This window comes from Vanellus vanellus, assembly GCF_965231255.1.
Source record: "Vanellus vanellus genome assembly, chromosome: 5".
In the NCBI taxonomy this organism is placed as follows: domain Eukaryota; kingdom Metazoa; phylum Chordata; class Aves; order Charadriiformes; family Charadriidae; genus Vanellus; species Vanellus vanellus.
The window spans coordinates 58198532-58220847 of NC_138910.1; the positions used below are offsets into that span (position 1 = coordinate 58198532).

A 22316-nucleotide genomic window follows, 5' to 3' on the forward strand; every position below is an offset into this window, starting at 1 on the left:
GACCTTTTGACTAATGTGACAGTTTTAAATTAACTTTAAGCAACTTTCATTCACAATTTCCAAAACTTACTTGAGGCTGTATTGCAGTTCTTTAATTCATAGTGACATTACTGTGCCTGCACCTTTGATTATGTTCATAGCATATTTATTTGTTTTTATTATTCTTTGACTGTTTTGTAAGGCAAAACCAGATTTTCTGTGACGTTAATTTTCATAGCAGCTTAAATGAACCCAAAATGTTCCTTTCACAGGAATAATATAACTTCGTTCTGAATTTTGTTCATCTCCATATGAGACCTGATTCACTTTGGAGGCTTTGTAACTTCAGTCTAAGCTCTGTAGTTGGTGATTATTCTCTGTGGTTTTTACTTTGTCATTCTCCTGTGTAAACATGTCATTGTCCTTCCTTTGAGAGATGTACTTTTAACTCTGTGTTTTGTGGTCAGGTTAGTCTTGTAATTAGAACTTCAAAAATAAACAATTTTAATTGTAGAGATTATTCCCATATGCCCATGGAACTTAGAATTGCTATACTGAATTTTGATGTGACCGATAAAAACCTCCTTTGGAGGTTTCACTTCAGCCTGATAGGGATTTTAAATTGTAAAGACCCAACCTGAAACTTCTGGGAAGTTCTGGGGAACCTTGTAATTGGAAGTATGGAAAGTCAGATAGGGTGCCATTTTGGCTCTTTTTCTCTCTCTCGAGCAAATAAGACTTGCCAATCTAATCATGCTCAAATAGTGCTCAAAATAAGAGAAAATATTTGTGATGGAGGGGATGTGCTAGGCACAGTACAAGTTGGTTTTGTATTATTACAGCTGATGTCACATACATGGAGTTATTTTGCTCATATGTACACGTATTCTACGCTCCCTATTGTGTAACCTTAACCACTTACAGGAGGTGTGTTCTTAGAATGAGATCTTCCATACTGCGGGCACCTTCTTAAAAATAAACAAAGCTTATGGGCTGAAATGAGCAGCTTCTTTAACTGTTTGGCTAATAAGAGATTACCTTTCCTTTGTAAGCCAGTCCTGAAGAGATGGTTTTCTGCTGATTTGGCATTTGGCTCCCTCTTCTGGCCAGTGTTTGGAAAAGCTCAAATTCATACTTGGATTTTCTTTCTGGAGTTAAAATTAAAAAAAGTCTTTAGAACAGTCTGTAAGATAAAATTTGATTACAGTTGCATCCAGGTCCAGTTGCAAATTGTATGTCTAATTTGTGACATATATGGCCTGGTTTAAATCCACCTAAATTTGCTTTTAATTGTGCTAAAACTTGTGAAGAAGAGATTTATCTTTTCTTCTCTTTGTGCTCCTATCACATCCCCCAGTAGAAAAGAGCTGTGGAAATCTGTGGAAGTTCAGTGCACTCAGTGTTTGGCACAGCCAGATTCTGTGTCCGTTTATATCGTTCGATGTGAAATGGTGTTACTGATAATTAAATAATAGAGAACAAAATGCTTTATTGCTTCAGTTCTACAACTAATCATGGTTTCTGTTTCCTCCTTCTCCAGGTGATAGAAACACTTTCAAAACTTTCTCGCACTCCTATTGCATTAGGCACAGGAATAAGGTATGTTATTGCCCTAGTGAATAGTGGGAATAATGCCTCCTGTATGATGCTCCTTGGAAAAGTTGTTAGAGGCAGTATAGTCAGTGTACCCCAGTAAGAACTTCTCTGTTTGTAAACCAGATTGCCCAGTCAACAGCAAACCAAGGCTCTGGACCTCTGAGGAGCTACAAAGGGTATCTTCTTCCTCTGGTTACCCTTGCTGAAACACGAGGTGAAAAAGTGAGCAGTTAGTATTACAAAACTTGTGTGACAATTGCGACACGTGGATTGTCAGTCAGGCTGATGCAGCGCTGATCTATGTAAAGACAAATGGGTTTTCTTTTTCCTTTCTAAAATCAGTAAAACTGCCAAGTTCGTGAGATTCGCATTTTCAAAAAGAAACCAAAAATGCCCAGCCAGATCTAACATCATGAACTATAATTGTGGGCTCTGAGACAAGGTGAAAGACTTCATGCTTTGATGTTCTCCAGTCTCTAAGACTGTTCAGCAGTCTTAGATATGAATGGATGATGTTTTTAAAACATAGATAAAATTCCCTCGCTGGTCCTATAATCCATGTCCTGTGCTAACAAGAGTAGTTCATATTCTCAATTGAAAAACTGACAGTGATGTGTATTAGTAGTGATTTATAACAACCCCATCCAGAAAGACCTTTTATTATATTGAGTATCAATTCGTATATAGTAGTCTAAATACACATATACTGTTCATCAGAGAAAAAGGGGAACGTACAAACACATTAACATACAGTAATCTGTGTGAAAATTTTAGAAACCAAACAAAAACCCACTATGTGACTAGACTAGTGCTCTCTATAATTCATGTTATTTTTCTTTCTACAGGCCCTTCCCTACAGAAGAAAGCATTGATGATGAAGATATCTACAAAGGTCTTCCTGATTTAATAGAGTATGTTGTAAATCTTAAATTAAAGATTTTGGTTGCTATTATTTATATGATGTTATAGAACACGTAGTTTTAATAAGAATGGGATAAGTATTTGATTTAAAAAGAATTTGTTAGCTGTTATCCTGAGGAATTAATTATGAAAGCTTATCTGACTAGTTGTAATACAATACATTTATATATGTAAGGAAGCATGTTTCATAGAGGGCGCTGATAGCAAAGTAAATCATGAATGTGTTTTTAAATTATCTGTTTGTACTGTGAGAATGCTTTCATCAGATTACAGTATCAGTTGTAAGGGACCCAAGGAAATGGTCTTGAACTTGCAAAGAAAATGTGTGTTTGAATCATAAATCAAGTGGTTCATTTCCCTAAGGTCAATGAAATTCTTTGTATGAGTGCATTTGCCTCTCTGGGTAAGTGTTTGCAGGATTATTAATTATTGCCAATTTTCACATTGGCTTTGAGGTACAAGTCAGATAGATGTGAGCATACTGTATAGTATTGAATGGTAGACTGCAGCTTTATTTTGCAGACTGGTGACATAAATACATCTGGGCATTAAAAAATTGTCAAGAAGAACTACTCTTGTATCCTATGGCTAGGATCTCTCAAGGTCCATTAGGAATCATATTGGACAAGAGCTAGGATCAGAGCTCACTGTCCCAAAGCTCAAAGTTCACCAGTGCTCGCCTCACTAGTGCTCATCTGGCTCTTGGCTCTGGACACATTGCATGTCGCTTGCTGTGATGTGGTGAAGTAACTGCTGTTCATACAGTGGATTTGGTTTTTTTACTTCCTATAAAGAAGGGAAACCCCACCGTGGTTGGCATCGCTCAATTTATCACCTTCCCTGCAAAGCTCATCCTTGTGTCCTGCACCTGACTGGCTGTCTCATAGGTAGCTTTTCACTGTGTAGCTGAACGTGCAGAAGGTAGGAGTTGCAGACTCCTGTGAGGCACAAGTGGGCTAGAGGTGATGTCCTCATCTCTTATGTGTGGTGACATTAGTACTGTTTGAAAATAGTATTTCTATCAGTTCTTAAATAGGTATACGAATTCAGTACTGGGAGACAGTCTTTCATTAAAAAAAAAAAAAAGTTAAATCATACCAAAGAAATTGAGATTCATAGCTCTTCTTTTGCATCAAATTACAAATATTACTCACTGAAATTTGATAGTTACGTGCTGTCTCAATTCTGGAGGAAGCAATTCAGGAAGTGTTCTCTTCATAGAAAGAAAAGGGCCAGTGAATGATCCAAATAGCCCACAGTTTTTAGTTTCTTTTAATTAGTAAGTATATTTGACTAGAATTAATTTAATTGTCCCTGACTTTAAATGGTGTCTAAAAAATTTAGAATGAATTTAAGGCTTTCTGTCAGAAAGAGCTGTAGTAGTTAAATGTTTTGATTCTTACTCTGCCTTTTTGCCAGCTTTTGTTCCCTGGAGCATAGGTGGTAAAATGGAGTGTGTCTGCTGCATCTGACACAGCTGCTAGTGTTTAATGTGAAATGTTAGCACACCATCCTCACTGGTGCAAGCTGAAATGTTAGACTAACCTGGGGCACCTGAGCTTTCTAGCTCTCCTGAGGCATGGTATCTGTTGGAAAAGGAAGGGATGTGAGCAGTTTCTGTCTTTTGTTGAATCCCCCAAATATATTTTCTTAATCATTCCATCTATTGAAACTTCTAACGCTTGCTTACTTTATCCTTCTGATGTCCTCAATTTAAAAAACAAACCAAAAAAAACCCTCACGCAAACAAACCAACCATATTTAATGAGAAATAAAAGAAATCACTTGCTTTCTGTATATAGTTCTGACTATAGACATAGTGATTTTGTTTGGCATTTCCAAGTAGTCTGTGTGGCAGCTGTGTTTGTAGCAATTCTCATTCACTTTTATTTCTTTGGAACCATTTGTCTCTGCCAGTAGAGCTTCTGATGTTCTGTTCTTGAGTACTGATGACCCACTTACAGAAATGGTTGTCCTTCCTAGTTCTAGTGGACTGATCTTCAACCTCGGAAGGATTCTTTCACTCAGAAGGATTTCAGTGTTGTCTTCCAACAGTGAAAATCTCAAAATTATTGGCACAACTGATCAAGTCTCTGTATTATTATGACTGGACTACTTTCAGTATCTTTTAGAGTTCTTTTGTAGACACACCTTAAGAAATGTGGGTGAAAGATATCATGGGCTTGATATGGTCCTAGTGCAAAGTAGGCAAAACTCCAGCAGGACTGACTCTAATGAAGCTGAATTAGCTAAGGGTAGAGCTGAGCATTGACTTTATGCTGAGGTATTTCTGTACACTTGAGTAATAGGAGGATACTTCTTGTGCATACTGTACTTTGTTGAACTGTCTGATTCTCAGTTTGAAAGGTTGCTTTTATCATTTTTGGGTAGCTGAAGGTTGCCACGAGGTGATGAAGATACTCGCTTATGGTATAGAGGTACAGACTCTCAGTTGCTGGCTCTGCAGTCTTTGGTGTATTTTATCCTGGATAATCCTTTCTTTAGGCATCAAGGAGACCTGTATCAGTGTCTCACATCCCAGTGCGCGGGATGCCAGGCAGTAGGGAGAGGCAGCACCTCTTTATTGGATGTGGTGGGAAAAAGGACGAAGAGAAGAGAGCAGCTGGACAGTACCTCGTGAAAAAACTGTCCTGACAAGGTGCTTTTGGGGCCTAGTTTAGTTCCTATGTGATTCTAAATTCATGCAGTCTTCGGTGTTATGTTGATTTTGTACAATTGTATTTTAAATGTGTCGAGGAACCAAAATTAATGGACTTTATTTCCCTTAACGAGTTATTTTCATTAGATAGTTCTATTAATTAATGTTTGTTTGCTGTAGAAATCTTTTTCTATGAGGAGCGGTCCCTTGCAGAGCTGATGGTAATTTGCCCGTGTGGAACCTTTTTTTTTTAATTGTCTCTTCCTTTCAGTGAAACTGGTGTTGATGAAGATGAGGAGTTGTATGATTGCGTCTATGGAGAAGATGAAGGTGGGGAGGTTTATGAAGACCTAATGAAAGATGAAGCAGCACAGCAACCTGTACGTTTTCCAGTTCCTGGCTATTTTTGAGCAATAATAGTTATATTTTTGAAAGTTAATACTTGTGAAATTATCTCTTTATAGCTAGTTTCACTTAAAAATCACTCATGCTCAGTTCCATCCGGAGCTTTCACATGCAGAGCATTATCTCCTATGTAGGACTTTGCAGGCTGTTTTGGCAAAGGGTTGAATGTTAATGTTGTGGTTTAATCCCAGCCGGCATCTATGACCACACAGCCGCTCACACAGTTCTCCCCTTTCCCCAAGAAGGGTAGAAAGAAGAGGGAGAAAAGGGGAGGGGAAGGGAAGGAAAGGAAAGGAAAAAAAAACCTCATGGGTTGAGATAAAGACAGTTTAATAGAACAATAACAGAAAAGGAAATATAACAACAACAACAATAATGGTAATTATTAATAATTACCATTATTAATAATGGTAATAATAATAATGGCAGCCCCCCCCTCAGCTGCCCCCATTTATATACTGAGCACGATGTCTATGGTATGGAATGTTTCACTGGCCATTCCATTGTTCTGTCTAGGCTCCTTCTCAGCTTCTATGGGAGGCTGAAAAAAGTCCTTGAAAAATACATGCATCGCCTGGCAACAACTAAAACAATGTGCATTATTGACATTCCTTTCATACTAAATCTGAAACACAGCAACAACTAGCAAAAAGATAGTTAACTCTATCCCAACTGAAACCTGGACAGTTAACTATGGTAATTTTTTGAAAGAAATGTAATTTTTAAATGAAATATAATAATTACTTATTTTCTTTAGTTTGCCAGTTATGAATAGTAACATTTACCATCCATTTTAAGAGAAATTAAATTAACTGCTTACTTCAAGTGTCCTACTTCCAAATGTAAGTTACAATACTGTGAAATGCTGTTGTTTCAGCCGTAATTTGGACAACTAATCTAACAGGGACAACTGATAATTGTTTCATACCAATGAAATTCCTGCTTATTCAACCATGTAGTTTTTGTTGATCATTATCATAGAATCATAGAATCAGTGAGGTTGGAAGGGACCTTTAAGATCATCAAGTCCAACCATTAACCTACCCTGATAAAAACACCACCACTCCTAAACCATGTCCCTAAGCAGCTCATCTACCCTTTTCTTAAACACCTCCAGGGATGGTGAATCCACCACCTCTCTGGGCAGCTTATTCCAATGTTTAATAACCCTTTCAGTGAAAAAATGCTTCCTAATATCCAATCTAAACCTGCCCTGACATAACTTGAACCCATTTCCTCTTGTCCTATCACTTGTCGCCAGGGAGAAGAGGTCAGCTCCCATCTCTCTAAAACCTCCTTTCAGGTAGTTGTAGAGGGTGATAAGGTCTCCCCTCAGCCTCCTCTTCTCCAGGCTAAACAACCCCAGATCCCTCAGTCGTTCCTCATAAGGTTTGTCCTCCAGACCCTTCACCAGCTTTGTAGCCCTTCTCTGGACACGCTCCAACACCTCAATGTCCTTCTTGTAGTGAGGGGCCCAAAACTGAACACAGTACTCGAGGTGAGGCCTCACCAGTGCCGAGTACAGGGGGATGATTACTTCCCTAGTCCGGCTCACCACACTATTCCTGATGCAGGCCAGGATGGTGTTGGCCTTCTTGGCTGCCTGGGCACACTGCTGGCTCATGCTCAGCCGGCTGTCCACCAACACCCCCAGGTCCCTTTCTGCCAGGCAGCTTTTGAGCCACTCCGCCCCCAGTCTGTAGCGCTGCATGGGGTTGTTGTGACCCAAGTGCAGGACCCGACACTTGGCCTTGTTGAACCTCATACCATTGGCCTCAGCCCATCTGTCCAGCCTGTCCAGATCCCTTTATGTTAGTCTTACTGAGAGTGGGATAAGTAGCTTATTTACTTTATCATATAAAGATAACATGTTCAGTTTTCAAAACTGCTTTTAAAAAAAACTAAACTTGGGCAACAAAATTTACTTGCTAATTGGGAGAAACTCTAATGTACTTGTCTACCCTTCCTCAGAGATGTGCTTTCTGATGTTAATCTTTGGCCATAACAGGGTATGTTGTTTAGGACAGTTGTTTTCTTCCTCTATATTGGCATGAAGCTATGTTATGCTTCCTGATGTCTTAAATTGGAAACTTGCCTCTACTTTTCCATATTGCTTTTGAGTAATATAGTGTCATGGTTTGACCCCAGCCAGCAACTAGGACCATGCAGTCTCTCACTCAACCCCCTTCTCCCCGCCAGAAGAGCAGGGAGAAGACGGGGTAAAGCTTCTATGGGAAGCTGAAAAAAGTCCTTGACTAGTATAAACATCACTTAGTAACAACTAAACCACTACGCATTATCGACGTTCCTTTCATACCAAATGTGAAAACACAGCAACCACTAGAAAGAACATTGACTCTATCTCAGCTGAAACCAGGTGTGGTGGTTTGGCCTCAGCCAGCAACAAAGAACCACGCAGCCGCTCGCTCGACTGCCACAGCTGTGGGAAAAATCGGCAGAAAAAGGCAAAACTCGTGGGTTGAAATAGTGTAATTTAACAGAACAGCCGAAGGGAAGAAGGAAGAAAAACAGTAACACCGATAAAGGAGTATAAGAACGCGGTTACAGTACCTCCTCGCAGCGCCCCGACTGGACCCGCCCCGAGTGGCGACTGCCTCTCTCTCCCCGGCTATCGCCTCTTATAGCTGGGCATGGGGCACGTGGGATGGGATACCTGCCTCCCCTGCCGGCTCCTTGGGGAAATTAACCCCATCCTTGCTGGAACTAGGACACCAGGACATATAGTTACATGGAGAAGCAAGAAATTCTATAGGTCTTAATCTTTGGTGGTGGTGCTGGTGTTTTGGGATTTTTTTGTTTTTAAACCCTTGTGTATCTTTTCAGTACAAGTATAGGAGATAGCGAATGTGATTTGTGTTCTCTGCTTTTATGGTGATTCCCCAAAGTTACCACTATCTTGCCTTTGGGAAGATTACTGCTTTGTTTTAATCTCTGTTGCTTTGAGTATAACAATATTGTTTTCAAGCCTGTTTTTCTGTGACTACAAAATCCTGCAGGTAATGCATGTAAATCAAGGATGAGATAAAAAGAAAGTTATGTTAGTTTTTTACATCTTGCTTAATTTTGTTTACCTCCTAAAGTTTAGATTATTCAATGAAAGCCAAATAAAAAAGTGAGTTGAGAAAACAGTTTTGTATCTAATGAAGCTGCATTCACGTGCAGGCAGGATGTTTTAGAAAAGTGTTTGAATCATAGGAAATCTTTCCTGTGATCTTGTTTTGAGATTTTATTTTATACTGAAACTCAAAATGCGTTACGTTTTGGGTTTCACATAATGAGCGTGGGTGGCTTTTTTTTTTTTAATTCAGCCATAACAGTTGGTAATCTCTGGCAGCTGGTAGTGTGTAAACTTTCTTTGATTCTTTCTTTCCTGTCACAAATGTCACTCTTGCATATCTGTGTTTCTAGCAAATGATTAATATAGCAATCAGAACTCTCACATTCTAATTTTAGTTCTGTCAGCGTAGATACTTCAGATTGAACAGGCTTGTATTTGTTTCTTATAGAAAGTAAATGAAAACTGAAAACATGTTACAGCAAAATATTTTTTCCACAACATGTAATGAATGGAGACATTACAGTTGTTTTGCTGTGACAGCATTCTTGAATGTGGTAATTATTTCCAGTTTGAGATAATTTCCTCTCAGGTTTATAAATACACAGTATGCTAACATGATAATTTTGTGCAGTTCTTTCACTTGATTCCTACGTGAGAATTCCTTGCATATGAAAACACTAGCTCAGGACAATCCTCAAGTAGATTTTTTTTTTTTTTTTTTTTTAGAAGAACCCAATACTTTTCAGAGTCTCCAATAGCAGCCAAATGCTTTGATGCTTTGCATCTCCCTCATCCTTGCTTTATTGTTGTTATCTTGTGAAGTAAACTGTTCTGCTAAATTTTCTCTAGCAATAACTGACCTTCAAAGGCAATTTTTCTCACTTGTACTGGTATTCACACATGATTTCATATTTCTTCTCTCCTTTTGTTTATTGCACTCCCATTCTAAAAGTTTGTGGTACAGATAGAAAATTGATATGTTAATTTCTGCCAAAAGTGTCTGTGTGAATGATCTGTTTGGGTTAGGTGAGCACAAAAATGAAGTGAGTGGTTTTAAGCAGAATCCCAGGATTTTATTTGCATCACTTGTATGAGGGTTGGTGAACGACAAACCCCCATGTTAGGTTTTGCAAATGTATACAAACTCCTATTGGGTACAAGAGCTTCTGTATTGGTGCAAATACTGCAAGTAATTTAAGCAGTATTGAGCTCACAAAGGTAAAGGTGAAAAATAACTAAAAGCCTGAATAATGTCAAATTCTATTACTTTACTGAGATTAATTAACTATGATTAACTGTTACAATGCCCACTTCCCCCTGCCAAAGAATTTAGGAATAAAGGATAGATTTTGAGATGTGGCTGATCATTAGATGATGCTCACAAAGTACGTTTCTACTGATAATGACAGACCGTATTTTTGGAAAATGGTTGCTTCTGCCTGCAGTTGATAAGGGTGGTGTTTTAATGTTTGTTGTGGGAAAATGAATAACAGCACCAATTGGGTTTTAAAGAGTAATTTCTGAGATAATGCAGCACCTGGTAGATGAGAGTGAGAAGGCATGTTCCAGTTGCAGGAGCTGCTTCTAGAGTCACATGGAGACAAACAGAGAGAAGGGTAAAGGAGATACATCAAAACAGCAAATAAAAGTGTGAACAGTGACGAAGCAGTATGTGCCTGTATGATTTGCAGCTTGGCATCTAGTTTAGACAGTAGGAATACATTTCTCACTCTTCATGGGTGGCCAAGCAGTATCACAGGAGCTGTATGTGGCTCATGTACAGTTTAAGTGTGGCTTGCTATTTGCCATGTATGCTGAGCAGGTGTGTCAAGCAGACTGACAGCAAAGAGAGGGAGTGGAAGGAGTCTACCTCTTGGACATAGTAAGAGCTAATTGCTAAAGTTTCAGTCTAGAAGTTTTGCTATTCCTGGAGGAGAACAGTCTTTTGTTTAAAAGGTAAACATCTTTTTCTGAATGGAAAGAACTGTAGTACTAAATTTCTAGTCCTGACTCCCCCTCTATCTGAGTCACCAGATCTATTACGTGCAGTATGTGGATTCCCTACACTGGGTGAAAAGAGGTAAGATACAGTCAGGAATATGCTGAAGGATGTCTTAGAAGGATGTTACAAATTGATAAATGGGCTTCAGAAAGGATGTGATAGTACTATTGCTTATTAAGCCACTGCTGTCATGGTTTCAGTTGGGATAGAGTTAACTTTCCCACTAGCTGCTGGTATAGTGCTATGTTTTGGATTTGGGATGAAAGCGATGTTGATAGCAACACACTAACGTTTATGGTTGTTGCTAAGCAGTCAAGGCCTTTTCTGTTCCTCATGCCTCCCTGCCAGTAGGCACACTGGGAGGGCACAAGAAATTGGGAGGGGATACAGCTGGGACAGCTAACCCCAACTGACCGAAGGAATATTCCATACCATATGACATCATGTTCAGCATATAAAGGTGGAGGAAGGGGGGGACGTTCAGAGTAATGGCGTTTGTCTTGCCAAATAACTGTTACGCATGATGGAACCCTGCTTTCCTGGAGGTGGCTGAACACCTGCCAACGGGAAGTAGTGAACAAATTTCTTGTTTTGCTTTGCTTGTGAGTGCGGCTTATGCTCTGCCTATTAAACTGTCTATCTCAACCCATGAGTTTTGTCACTTTTACTCTTCTAATTCTCTTGACTGTTCCAACCAGGGAGTGAGTGAGCGGCTGTGTGGTCCTAGCAGGGGACGTGGGGTTAAACCACGACATTGTTGTTTTTGGAGAAAACATTTTGGATCAATTATTGCTTCTAATTGTGAGAGCCTATCCAGTTACTCTATCAGGTCTCCAAGCTAACCTATACGTCTCCAGATATTTTAAGTCTTCCTTGACATGAATGCTTCCATACCTCCTTGCAGGTATTTACTCTTTTATTTGAAATCAGATTTGCAAGTTATTGAAGCTGTAATGCTGTAAATCTGATCTTCAGTAAGAACGCTTGTAAACTATTTTTATAGACTTCTGTGCTGATAATTAGTTCAATTTCCTATGAGTCTGGTGGTTTACGTGGAAAAATGCCAGGGTCTCACTGAAGACGCACACATGCATATGCAAGAGCTGAACTTTGAGGTCATTGCACTTCTTGATTTGAGGATGTACTCATATTGTGTCTGAAGAGAAAGCTCCCCATGAGAACTAAAAAGGAAAAAACGTAAATAAGTGCAAGGATTAGACAGAATTCAATATTTATGGCAATGCAAAGTTACTTACGTGATTTAGCCCCATTAAGTTTAATGGAATTATTAACTGCTGAGTATTTTAAATAAGATTTCTCAGTCTGGATGTGAATGGAATGTGACCTTGGTATTCCAGCTTCCGAAGTACATGCAAAGAGTTCCGTGTTTTATGTCTAAACATTAACTTTTCATAATATTCCTTTGATGCTGAATTTTAGTAAAACTTAAAGTCATCAGCTAATTGAACATTAAAATATTCTTGGTTATTGCTATCATCTTTGGAGGCTGCAGTACCAGAAAATTTCAGGAAGCAGTTATCCTGATTGCTTAATTCTAAACAAATAAATGCTGTTGTTATCCATTAGGTGCCTGTTAATGACTTAAATTTGACTCCATTGTAATTGCAGAAATATACTGAAAATGACATAAGGAGCTGCTGTCTTGCTGAAATAAAGCAAACTGAGGAGAAGTACACTGAAACTCTGGAATCGATAGAGAAAGTAAGATACTACTTATAGAATTGTAACATATTGTTATAACACTCTAGAAAATATAATGATATAGTTGCTGCATACATACTTTTTTTTTCTTGCAGTTTTTCATGGTGCCGTTGAAAAGGTTTCTGTCAGCTTCAGAGTTTGATACTGTTTTCATCAACATTCCTGTAAGTAATTGCATATTTAATGAACAGATATAAGGTTCATAGCTGGTTATGATAAACCTGTGTTGTATGTTACTGCGCAAAATGATTATTTGAAATATGGTGCACGGTGCATTTATATAGATATTAGGGTAGTTGATAAAAAAAGATATGCACACTATTTCATTTTTTTTTTCTGCTTGAGAGAATAGGATAAGAGAAATAGTATTATCATGTCAGATAGTAAATTGTTATAAACGGGAGTATGTTTGACCCTTAGAAGCTAATAATTTATAGAAGATGGGTTATGTTATAATATATGCTAGTATTTTAGTGATGGTACAAAGTTGTGACTTTTAGGTTACCTACCACTGTATGCTGAGTGGCGCTTTCATGAGGATTTCCATAGCGACTCGGCAAATCTTTTTGTCTGCCCTGGCTCTGTCATCACTGAACATGTTTTAAAGTTAAGATAACTCAAAGTTTTGGATTCAGAATCTGGCACTGGAAAGGAAAAGGAAATCCTCTGTGAAGTGTCTAGAAGACGCCTTTATTTGACTGAAATCTTAAAGCTGCCTGTGATTATTACTTTCTTCTATTTCTTTTTGACTTAATCGCAATAGTAAGGCAATTTACATATATTTTCAGTTGATATAAGTGTTCAGCAGATGTCTTGATCTGACTTTAAAGGAAGACATCAGACATGGTCTGAAGTCTCTCTCAACACAGACAAATGAAAGGAATATTCTTTTATGAGGCATACTGTAAAGAAAGGGTCACCAGAGTGTGGGCCACGGGCCACATCAAATTTTTATTGCCTGTAAAAGATCACCTCTATTTTGGCCATCTCTGGCATGTCCCGCAGTCTCTCAGGGCTGTAGGAGGAGGTGCTGGGGACTTTTTTTATTCTGTGGGAACCTGGTCTGTAAGAATGTTTTAGTTGCTGTTCCAGCACCATCCTGATAGAAGCTAAATTACGACAGTTATTATGCTGATGATGATACCCGACACCTTGCCATATTTGTCCTGCTATTAAAGTTTTCACCCTGAATCTCAATTGGTGTAATTTCCTTCTCTTTGAATACTAGTCCAAAATAATGCCACACAATCCGTAAACTGCTTGTCGTCTTGAAGTCTGTCAGCTGCCCGTAGGGATCCCTTTGCTTTGAAAACAAATTTGTATTCAGTCCTACATTAATGTTTCTTATTCATTACAAATAAGGCCCTGATGTGCCCTACCTAAGTTACTGTAAACCTCTTTCCTGAGGCTCCGTTTGACTTACATGTTGACTTACGTGCATTGAAGGACCTAAAGCCAGCCAACGTGAAACACTGCACAGGGGTGTAAAAAGGGCTTGCATGCTGTAACCACAAAGTGAGATGTCAGCCTACTTACTAATGTAAGGGGATCCGATCAGAGGAGTGGAAACAAAACCTGTTTACCTGAAACTAGGAAGACACATAGTAAACTGTTACATTTAGGTTGTTTTACTTTGCTTTTCATTATCAGTATTCTGCTGTTACAAGATGGTGCTTATTTGTTACTCCAGTAACATTTCATAGGCATCCAAAAACATTAAAAGAAATATAGGGTTTGCCTAAGCCAAAAGTATGTGCAAATGCTTTGTCTGCTCAGACCTTGTCTCTGTGGCAGTTCCTCAGCAGGAAGGCTGGAGGGCAGTGGAAGCTTGTTTTAAACTAAAAATAACTGTTACACAGAGCTCTACAGCGAACTGTGATGTGGAGAGCAAGTGCAGTGTTCTTGGAACAGGATGGACTTGCCGCTGTTAAAGGGTTTTGTGAAGGATTGATGCTTTAGGGTGATAATATATTCCTTATATAGATGATGCTTGCTGGACGAAATCATCTGCTGATGTCAAAATATATTTTATTTTTAAGAAAACAAACAAACAAACAAACCAACCACCCGAGTGACTACTCACCACTTAAAGAAAGTGACTTTCATTAGGGCTCAGATTTCAAAGTTCTGCCCTGTAAAATGTATGTATGGCTCTATAATTGCGTGTGTATCTGTGTACCTATATGTCTATATATGTACATATATATGCATTTGTATATATGTCTGTCTATATATGTGTGCACACATATATAGATGCATTTGTATGTACACCTATGCATACATTTGAATTGAGATGTATATATGGACATATAGAGGGAAAGAGAGATGGAAATATGTGTAACATACTGAAGTTTTAGAACTTTCATTAACTTCTACTGAAGTTAACATCAGGAGATAGAAGCTCAAAAAGACATTTTGTCCCCTTCGCATTAAGCTGTTTTTCAGGGATGTGGCTTAGTTGAGTCCCTGCTCATCCCTGAGAAAATATGCTCCTGTAATATATCAATTGGGAAGCATTTCTATAATAACGTCTTTGTCTGCTGCACCTTAAGATTCTGAAGATATGGGCATACAATTGCTGGCAACTGAATTTGATCTCTTTTAAGTTTCTGTTCCCTCACCTGTGATGTGATTGACCTTGTGTATACTCTTAGTTTTCATAAGAGTATACACTCTTATGTGAAATGTTCTCACTTAGTTCACAACTCAATATTGTGTACTATTTTTGTACTATCGTTTGCTGCATTGAACCATCTTCAATGGCTTTTTTTTTTTTTTTTAAACAGTCCTCTATTTTTTATTCTAGTGGTCTATACATCGCTTATGGTCAGTTGTCCTCATTTCAAAACTTCTTAACCTGTTTTGACTTAATTTCTTGTGAATTCTCTAACAGTATCCATACAGTATTAAGGCTGATGTAATCTCCTATAGTTGCTTACAGATTTTTGTATAATAGTGAACAAGTAAGGTGAGTTGCTACTATGCTCAGGGAGCAAATCCTTCTGCAATATTCTAGCGTTTCTCTCAGCCATTAGTTGCCTGCTGTATTGGGAAACTCATTACGATTGCAGTTAACTTAGCACTAGAACATCACTAATTGGCTAATGTAATGTACAAAACTAATTTTTCACAGCTCAGGGACATGAATCATTACTTTATCTTGTCACTAAAGCATTTACTTGACTTGCTTAATTTTAAAATTATCATTATAAAATGAAGATGAATTAACAGTGCACGTTCCAAGCTAGAATAAATTAGTCTCTAATAGGTAGTTCTTGGAGTTTAGTGTTTCGTGTTGCACTATATGGAAGATGTGGCAAACCTTGAAATTAGGTTCTACTCTCAAATGATCTGTTTTCCAATTTATTGAAATTAATGGATCTAACATGAAAGAATTTCTTTTTATATTCAAAGCTTTAAGTTGTTCTGTTTTTTAAAAACCTTTCTCCCTCCTCATTACTATTTTTAAGGATTTGGTGAAAATTCACAGGAATCTAACACAGGACATCAATGATTCCATTGTTAACAAAAATGATCAGAACCTATATCAAATTTTTATTAACTACAAGGAAAGGTAAGATTTATGCACTCTTGCAAATATTGATAATCTATGCTCAATTCAATAAAGTATTTTACCATATTTTTGTTTGATGAATATTTCTGAAACAGGATTGAATTTTGTCAGTATACTTATTCAGCTAGTATTAGGTGTTTTGAGCCTGGAAGTCAAAATGTTATGTATTGCTATATAAGCCCTATGTCTTCTTACCCTCAGTTTTGGCAGTATTGTTACATAGACAGGTAACATCTATATTTTGGACAAAATAAAAACTTAAATAGCTTATTTTGCACAGCATTTTTTCCTGCAAATAATCCCAGGTATTTTATAGCACGTACCTGTATTTTTAAACAGATAAAATATTATAAAACGGGAACAAGGTGCAAAAAAAGGCAAGGATATATATTAAGGCCATTCCAGGTTAAAGAAAACAGACACAGTCATAACTTGAAAGAAGAGAAAGCAGGTGCAAAAGAGAAGAGAGAAGAGACTAGAGTCTTACCCTACCCTGCAGTCAAAGGTGTGACAGTAAAGCAAACACACTCTACCTTCAAACTGTGAAAAACAGCCAAGCTGATAACAGCATAGCTGTGGCAGCATGCTGTGCCCTGTAGGCTAATTGCCAATTTTTTTACCCACCTTTTCAGATTGTTTTTTTTTTCTGCCAGCACTGTACAGCTGTTGGACTGTATAGATGAACTTATACGCCTATGGTACGTAGCTGAAAAACACTTGTACTGTGGGCTGCAGTGCTGACCTACCTTGAAGTAAACCTTGGGTTGTGGTTAAAAATTAGTTCCTTTTGGGACTGGAGGAGGAAAGACCTGTGGGAGCTAATTGGATTTGCTTGAGGGTGATGGGAAAGGAGGACTGTTGCAGTAATAACAGCCTTGTGAGAAATTGGACAGCAGCATCTGGAAAACATTAGACAGGAGAGTTGTTTTCTGAGGGAGGGAGGAGGGTGTCCCAGGCTGCCCATAAACAGTCTTGCCTTCAGAGACCCTCTGTCTCAGCTTTTATGTCGGAGCAGGACATAGTTATTTCCCAGGCTGTTAGACTTTCTGCTGCTGTAGGAGGAAAAGGGGACAAGAAGTTGTTCTGGAAAATGCTTATCTTTCAAAAGTAGTTCTAAAACGTGTGCTAAAAGGGGAACAAAGGACATTGAGAAGAAATCTCAAGTTTATATTATACAACAAGGAAACAGATGAATGTAGACTTAGTGTCTTAACCATGTAGTGATTAAAAGTAATCAGAAGTGATAAGTGTTAAATCAGTATCATCACCTTAATTGTGAAAAAAGAATTTGAAAAAAAAAAAAACAAAACCAAAAAACGGTAAAGATTAGGCAAGAGAAAAAAAATTAGGGAGACCCCAATAGAAAGCTCATGGGAACCCCCCCAAAATAATTTGAAGCATATGGAAGCAATCATCTCAAGAAATATATGAAAAGGTGAAAGGAAACAGCGCTCTTTGCAATGGCACAAGCAGAAAGAAGCACCCCAAACAGGGGCAAGAAACTCCTGTCATAAAAGCAGGCTCCTTCAAGAAGCGTCGCTGACCTTGACAACTACTGAAAATTTCTTGAGTTTTCATACACTATTATTTTGATCTGAGAACTCACAGGATATAACCTGGTAGAAACTGTTGGAGATGGGTGAACTACAAGTTCTTTAAAGGATAGCTGTAATTAATCCTGTTAAGCCTGTGTTACAGAATTTATTCATTACAACCTTGGAAATCTTCAGTGTTGTAAATACTACAGACTGTTGTTCTGTTCAACAGCAGTTACGATGCTTTTTAATGAGTCCTCTATTTATACAATTTACAATTGTACAAATTATACAATTTATACAAAGGAAATTGCAATAATTTTACAGAATTTTGAAGGTAGATCAAAACTGTATTCTGAATATTCTGCCTTGTATTCATGCTGCCCATTGAAATCTGTGGCTAAATCCTATCCTTGCTTATTTAGGCACTGCTCCTTTTGAAAGGAGGATTGTTAACAATGTATTTGTGAAAAATGATCAAGGATTGTTCTTCAATAAGCCAATGTTCCTTTTGTTCTTTATCTCTTGCTTTGATTTAGATTGGTTATTTATGGACAGTACTGCAGTCAAGTGGAGATAGCGATATCATGCTTAGACAACATCTCTAAGACAAAAGAAGATGTTAAATTGAAGTTAGAGGTATCAGTATTTTAAAATGTGTGTGCATATATATATTAAAAACCCCACGTTTCTATGAATATGCCCTGCTTTCATCCAAGTTAAAAGCTTTATGATGAAAAACTAGCTGGACTCATGTGAGTGTGTTTGTCTTCCTTTTCTTTCTCTCTCTCTTTTTTTTTTTTTTTTTTTTTTTTTTTTTTTGAGCCTCTGATCAGATGAATATGTGAGATATGGTACACATCCTGGCACTGAAGTGAATGGAGTTTTGCCACTGACATCAGAGTAGGGTTGGGTTTTTTTCCAGAAAGTGATCGTCAGTGATACCCTTCTTTTTATTGTGGCATCTCAGCTGAGAACACAGAATTGCAGAATCACTCAGGCTGGGAGGGACCTCTGGGTTCACAGTCTCACAGGGCTTGCTGTCTGCCATGACCCTTGGGTCCTATCCAGCAGAGCTGCTCCCTGGCTGGTCAGCCCTCAGGGTTAGTGTGTCCCTGGTTAGCACATAACAGGTGAAGGACTTTGCTTTTGCCTATTGCCTTCATGTGAGGTTCCTGTTGGGCATACCCTGAAGAGTGTCACCTACATGTCCAATCTGGTGTTATCTGCAGACTTGCTGTGGGTGTCCTCTGTCTTTTCCTGCAGATCATTGCTAAAGATATTAAATGGGAGGGGGTCCCTGGACAGACCCCTGAGGAGCTCTACTTGCAACTGTCCCTCAGGTAGTATAGGAAACATTAGTCACTGCTTTTTTTTAAGTCTCATCATCTAGCCAGTTTTTCATACACCTAGTAGTTCATTCATCTGGAATATAACGTGCCAACTTGGTTATCAGAATGCTGTGGGAGATGATGATGAAAGAAAGCCTTGGAAAAGTCAAGGTAGACTCTCCCCACCCATTCACCAATCTGGCCATTTCATTGTGGAAAGCAGTCAGGTAGGTCAGGCATTGATTTACTTGTGGTAAATCCATGCTGGATATTCCCAGTCACCTTTTATGTGCCCAGACATTGCTTCCAAGAGGACTTGCTCCATAATTTTTGCAGGGCCTGAAGTGAGACTGACTTGCCTGTAGCCTCCAAGATTATTCTTTGCTTTTCTGAAGATAGGTGTAATATTTGCCATCTTTGCTGTGCTTATAGGCAATGTTGTCTTTTTTTTTATTATTATTAGTTCAATGGAACGCCTAATTTCTGTTATCTTTGTGATGTTTATTCTACTCTTTCTCATGCTGTTGAAATATCTAAGATATTTAGTATAGTTGCTAGGCCCATGTATCCCTGAATTTTCATATGTGTCACTTGGAAATTTTTATTTTCTAACTCTCTTGTCTTACTCTTTCTTCTGCTTTGAACTAGGAATGTTCCAAGAGGGCCAATAACGGGAAATTTACACTGCGGGATCTTTTAGTGGTTCCAATGCAGAGAGTGCTAAAATATCACCTACTGCTTCAGGTATTTTATTTTTGAAATTTAAGGGGGCTGAGAGCAAAACTGTGATTGTTTATCATCAGTGGATTGTAAGAATGAGAGGTAAAGGTCTTTATCAAAGGGAGGTGGTTGACATTTCCATAGATTTGAGGCTGATTTGTTACAAAATAAAATCCAGTCAAGTGCGGGTTTTCTTGCAGAAATTGTTCCTTAGACCTGAAACATATCAGGGAAAAAAGAATAAAATACAATTGTTTCCTCAGTATCTGAACCTTTCATTCTTGGTATGTTTAAAATGGTTAGTAGTACCAAACTATAATCATGGTACTTTGAAATGTGAACCATTACCCCCAAAAGAGGAAGCTGGACCATACTTACAGCATATTTTTAAGATGCTTCTTTGCTGTCATAAATTACAATAAAGCCATATTTAATTTGAAATGCTTCTTGTTATAACCCACAAAGCGTTAGCTTTTGCAGTTAGTCCTGTAATAAGGCTGGAGAGTCTTATAAATTTAATTTGATAGCTGTGCCAGGAGACTCATTAGTTCAGCTGCAAAGAAATATATTACTATATTAGACTGTCAACCCTGCTGATGCTTGTAAAATGTCATTTTAAAAAGATCTACTACTTGTTTTATGTGAAGCATAATTTTGACTCGGCAGAGCAACACACATTCTGTAATATTAATTTTTTTTGAAATATTTCTATAAATGAATCATCAATATTTTGATCAATGGAAAATTGGAAAAAATAAAATGAATGGTACAACTGCTTTTTAAAAAAACTTATGAGATCTGAGTCATGACTTTATAATCAACCTGTATATTATGAAAAGATGATACACAATATGTCACTATGCTCTAATATGTGACACTAGCGTACATTGTATGAGAAAAATATTTATAGACTTTGAAAGAAAAAAATCCAGTAAATTGTTAGCATTGTAATGTGAAGCATAAGTACTTGTTCCTTCATTTTCTAGGATTTTAGCAAGTTATTATGTTAGCTGAAATGTGTAATTCTCTTCTCAAATTATAAAGAAGAAATAATCTGTTTCCCCAAGAGGTTACTTTTTCACTTCATAAAAACCAAAAAAGCCCCTTTATTTTCCATATGGGAAGTGGCTAAAAAAATTCTTTAAACATTTACATTTGATTGAAATATGTCTTCTGAGTCAGCTTTATCTTAGCCATAATGAGACAGTGACTTCTTTTAAGCAGTTGCACAGTTTAGCTGAAATTTTATTGCCAGCATACATCCCTCTCTGCAGACGAGCGCGTGCTTTGGAATGGGATGATATACTGTATAGTAATGTGCAAATGAACTTAAGTATTTACCTGTGCTTTCAGCATGCATGTACAGTAATGATCTGATTGACAAGTATTAAGTGCTAGACAGACCAGGTTATTTTCTAATGATGGTTCATTATGAGCTAAAGTCAGTGTTTAGGGTCTACAGCAATCATTCTTAAATACTTGCCAATTATCTGTTTGCAGTAGTCCCCAGTCGGTTATAGTCTGCTCACTGTGGGGATGAAAATGTGAATTCTTGGGCTGTGTTTTCTGGTTTGGGCTTTTTTCTTTTATTTTGGGGGGTTGTAGTGGGGATGAGCAATGACAACTTCCATTTAGAAATTGACAGACAGTGGGTGAAGAGTTTTAACTGCTCTGTCCACAGGAGCTGGTAAAGCACACTACTGATCCCATGGAGAAGTCAAATCTAAAACTGGCACTTGATGCAATGAAGGTAAGTATTCATGGCAATGAAGTATTTATGTCTTTGTTGGCAGTTAAAATGGTAGCTCAGAACTGTATTTCCTGGAGGAGATAATGTTCTTCACGGCAGGTCAAACATGTTTTCAGAGGTCAGTGTGAGCTTTGTGAGTATGTCAGGGCAAGCATATAGTTGAGTGCTTTGCTCAAGTCTGGGAAAAAAGTTCAGTAGTTTTCTGAAGTGGAGGGCTTGTGAAATGGAAATTCCTTATTTCAGTTTACTTCTGCATCATTTTGCTGTCATATAATGAGATGAAAAACAGGTCTTTCAATAATGTTGGTTTCACTTCCAGAATTTAGGAAGTGAATTTCTATCACTGTAAGTCAATTCTAATCAAGGTCAGTTTCCCAGTGAGATGAAGACAGTTATCTTTCTTTAAAAGACTTTTTTTTTCTGTCATCTTAATATGATCTCTGTGGCTTTACCTTAGAAAGCAGTAGTATCTTTCTGGAGTATCTGTCACACTACATTCACCTGCAAGTGCTACAAACAAATGCTTTATAGAGTAGCTGTACTGCCTTATGTGTAAGGTAATATATTATGTGTTCCTCTGCACAGCTTCAGAAATGAAGTACAGTTCTGCTTCAGTTGGCTTCACAGCATGGAATGTGACATTCATGTGCAGGAATTGTGAAATTTTTTCTGTCCTTCGTGGGGGAAGGGGGAAAGAAGCCAACACGGCATAGGTCATATCTCCTACTCTAATCTGTATGGTCCACGGAAGATGCTGAAGTCGGACTAAGTTAGTTTTGGGTGACACAGCTGTCTCAAATTATATGACTGTCTGCCTTGAATGCCTGGAATACAGACCAGCTCCCAAATGAGATTTTTGGCTCCTGTTTTTTGTCATCTGGTTTTGTGCAGTGAATGCTGAGAGCGCCACCATGATAATCTCTCATGGAGAGATGCCTGAAATGGGATGGCACAATGTTGCTTCCATCTGGTGGCAAGCCATGCATCCTTGCTGCTGCTAATTGGCTAGGAAAATAACCCTGGTTTTTATTCTCACCCAGCCC

The 22316-nt window shown here is 38.1% G+C and overlaps 1 protein-coding gene across 1 annotated transcript in view; it reads left to right on the top strand.

The window, feature by feature from the left end:
• The window catches only part of VAV3 (vav guanine nucleotide exchange factor 3), a gene marked incomplete at both ends in the record, with an annotated part of 175846 nt that overhangs the window by 64181 nt on the left and 89349 nt on the right, over positions 1 to 22316 (top strand). The window contains 9 exons of the mRNA XM_082484521.1: positions 1520 to 1578; positions 2421 to 2486; positions 5427 to 5535; positions 12271 to 12363; positions 12459 to 12527; positions 15834 to 15937; positions 18012 to 18111; positions 19452 to 19547; positions 21205 to 21273. Of these exons, the coding sequence (XP_082340647.1) occupies positions 1520 to 1578; positions 2421 to 2486; positions 5427 to 5535; positions 12271 to 12363; positions 12459 to 12527; positions 15834 to 15937; positions 18012 to 18111; positions 19452 to 19547; positions 21205 to 21273 (765 nt within the window). The remainder of the gene's footprint in view (positions 1 to 1519; positions 1579 to 2420; positions 2487 to 5426; positions 5536 to 12270; positions 12364 to 12458; positions 12528 to 15833; positions 15938 to 18011; positions 18112 to 19451; positions 19548 to 21204; positions 21274 to 22316) is intronic.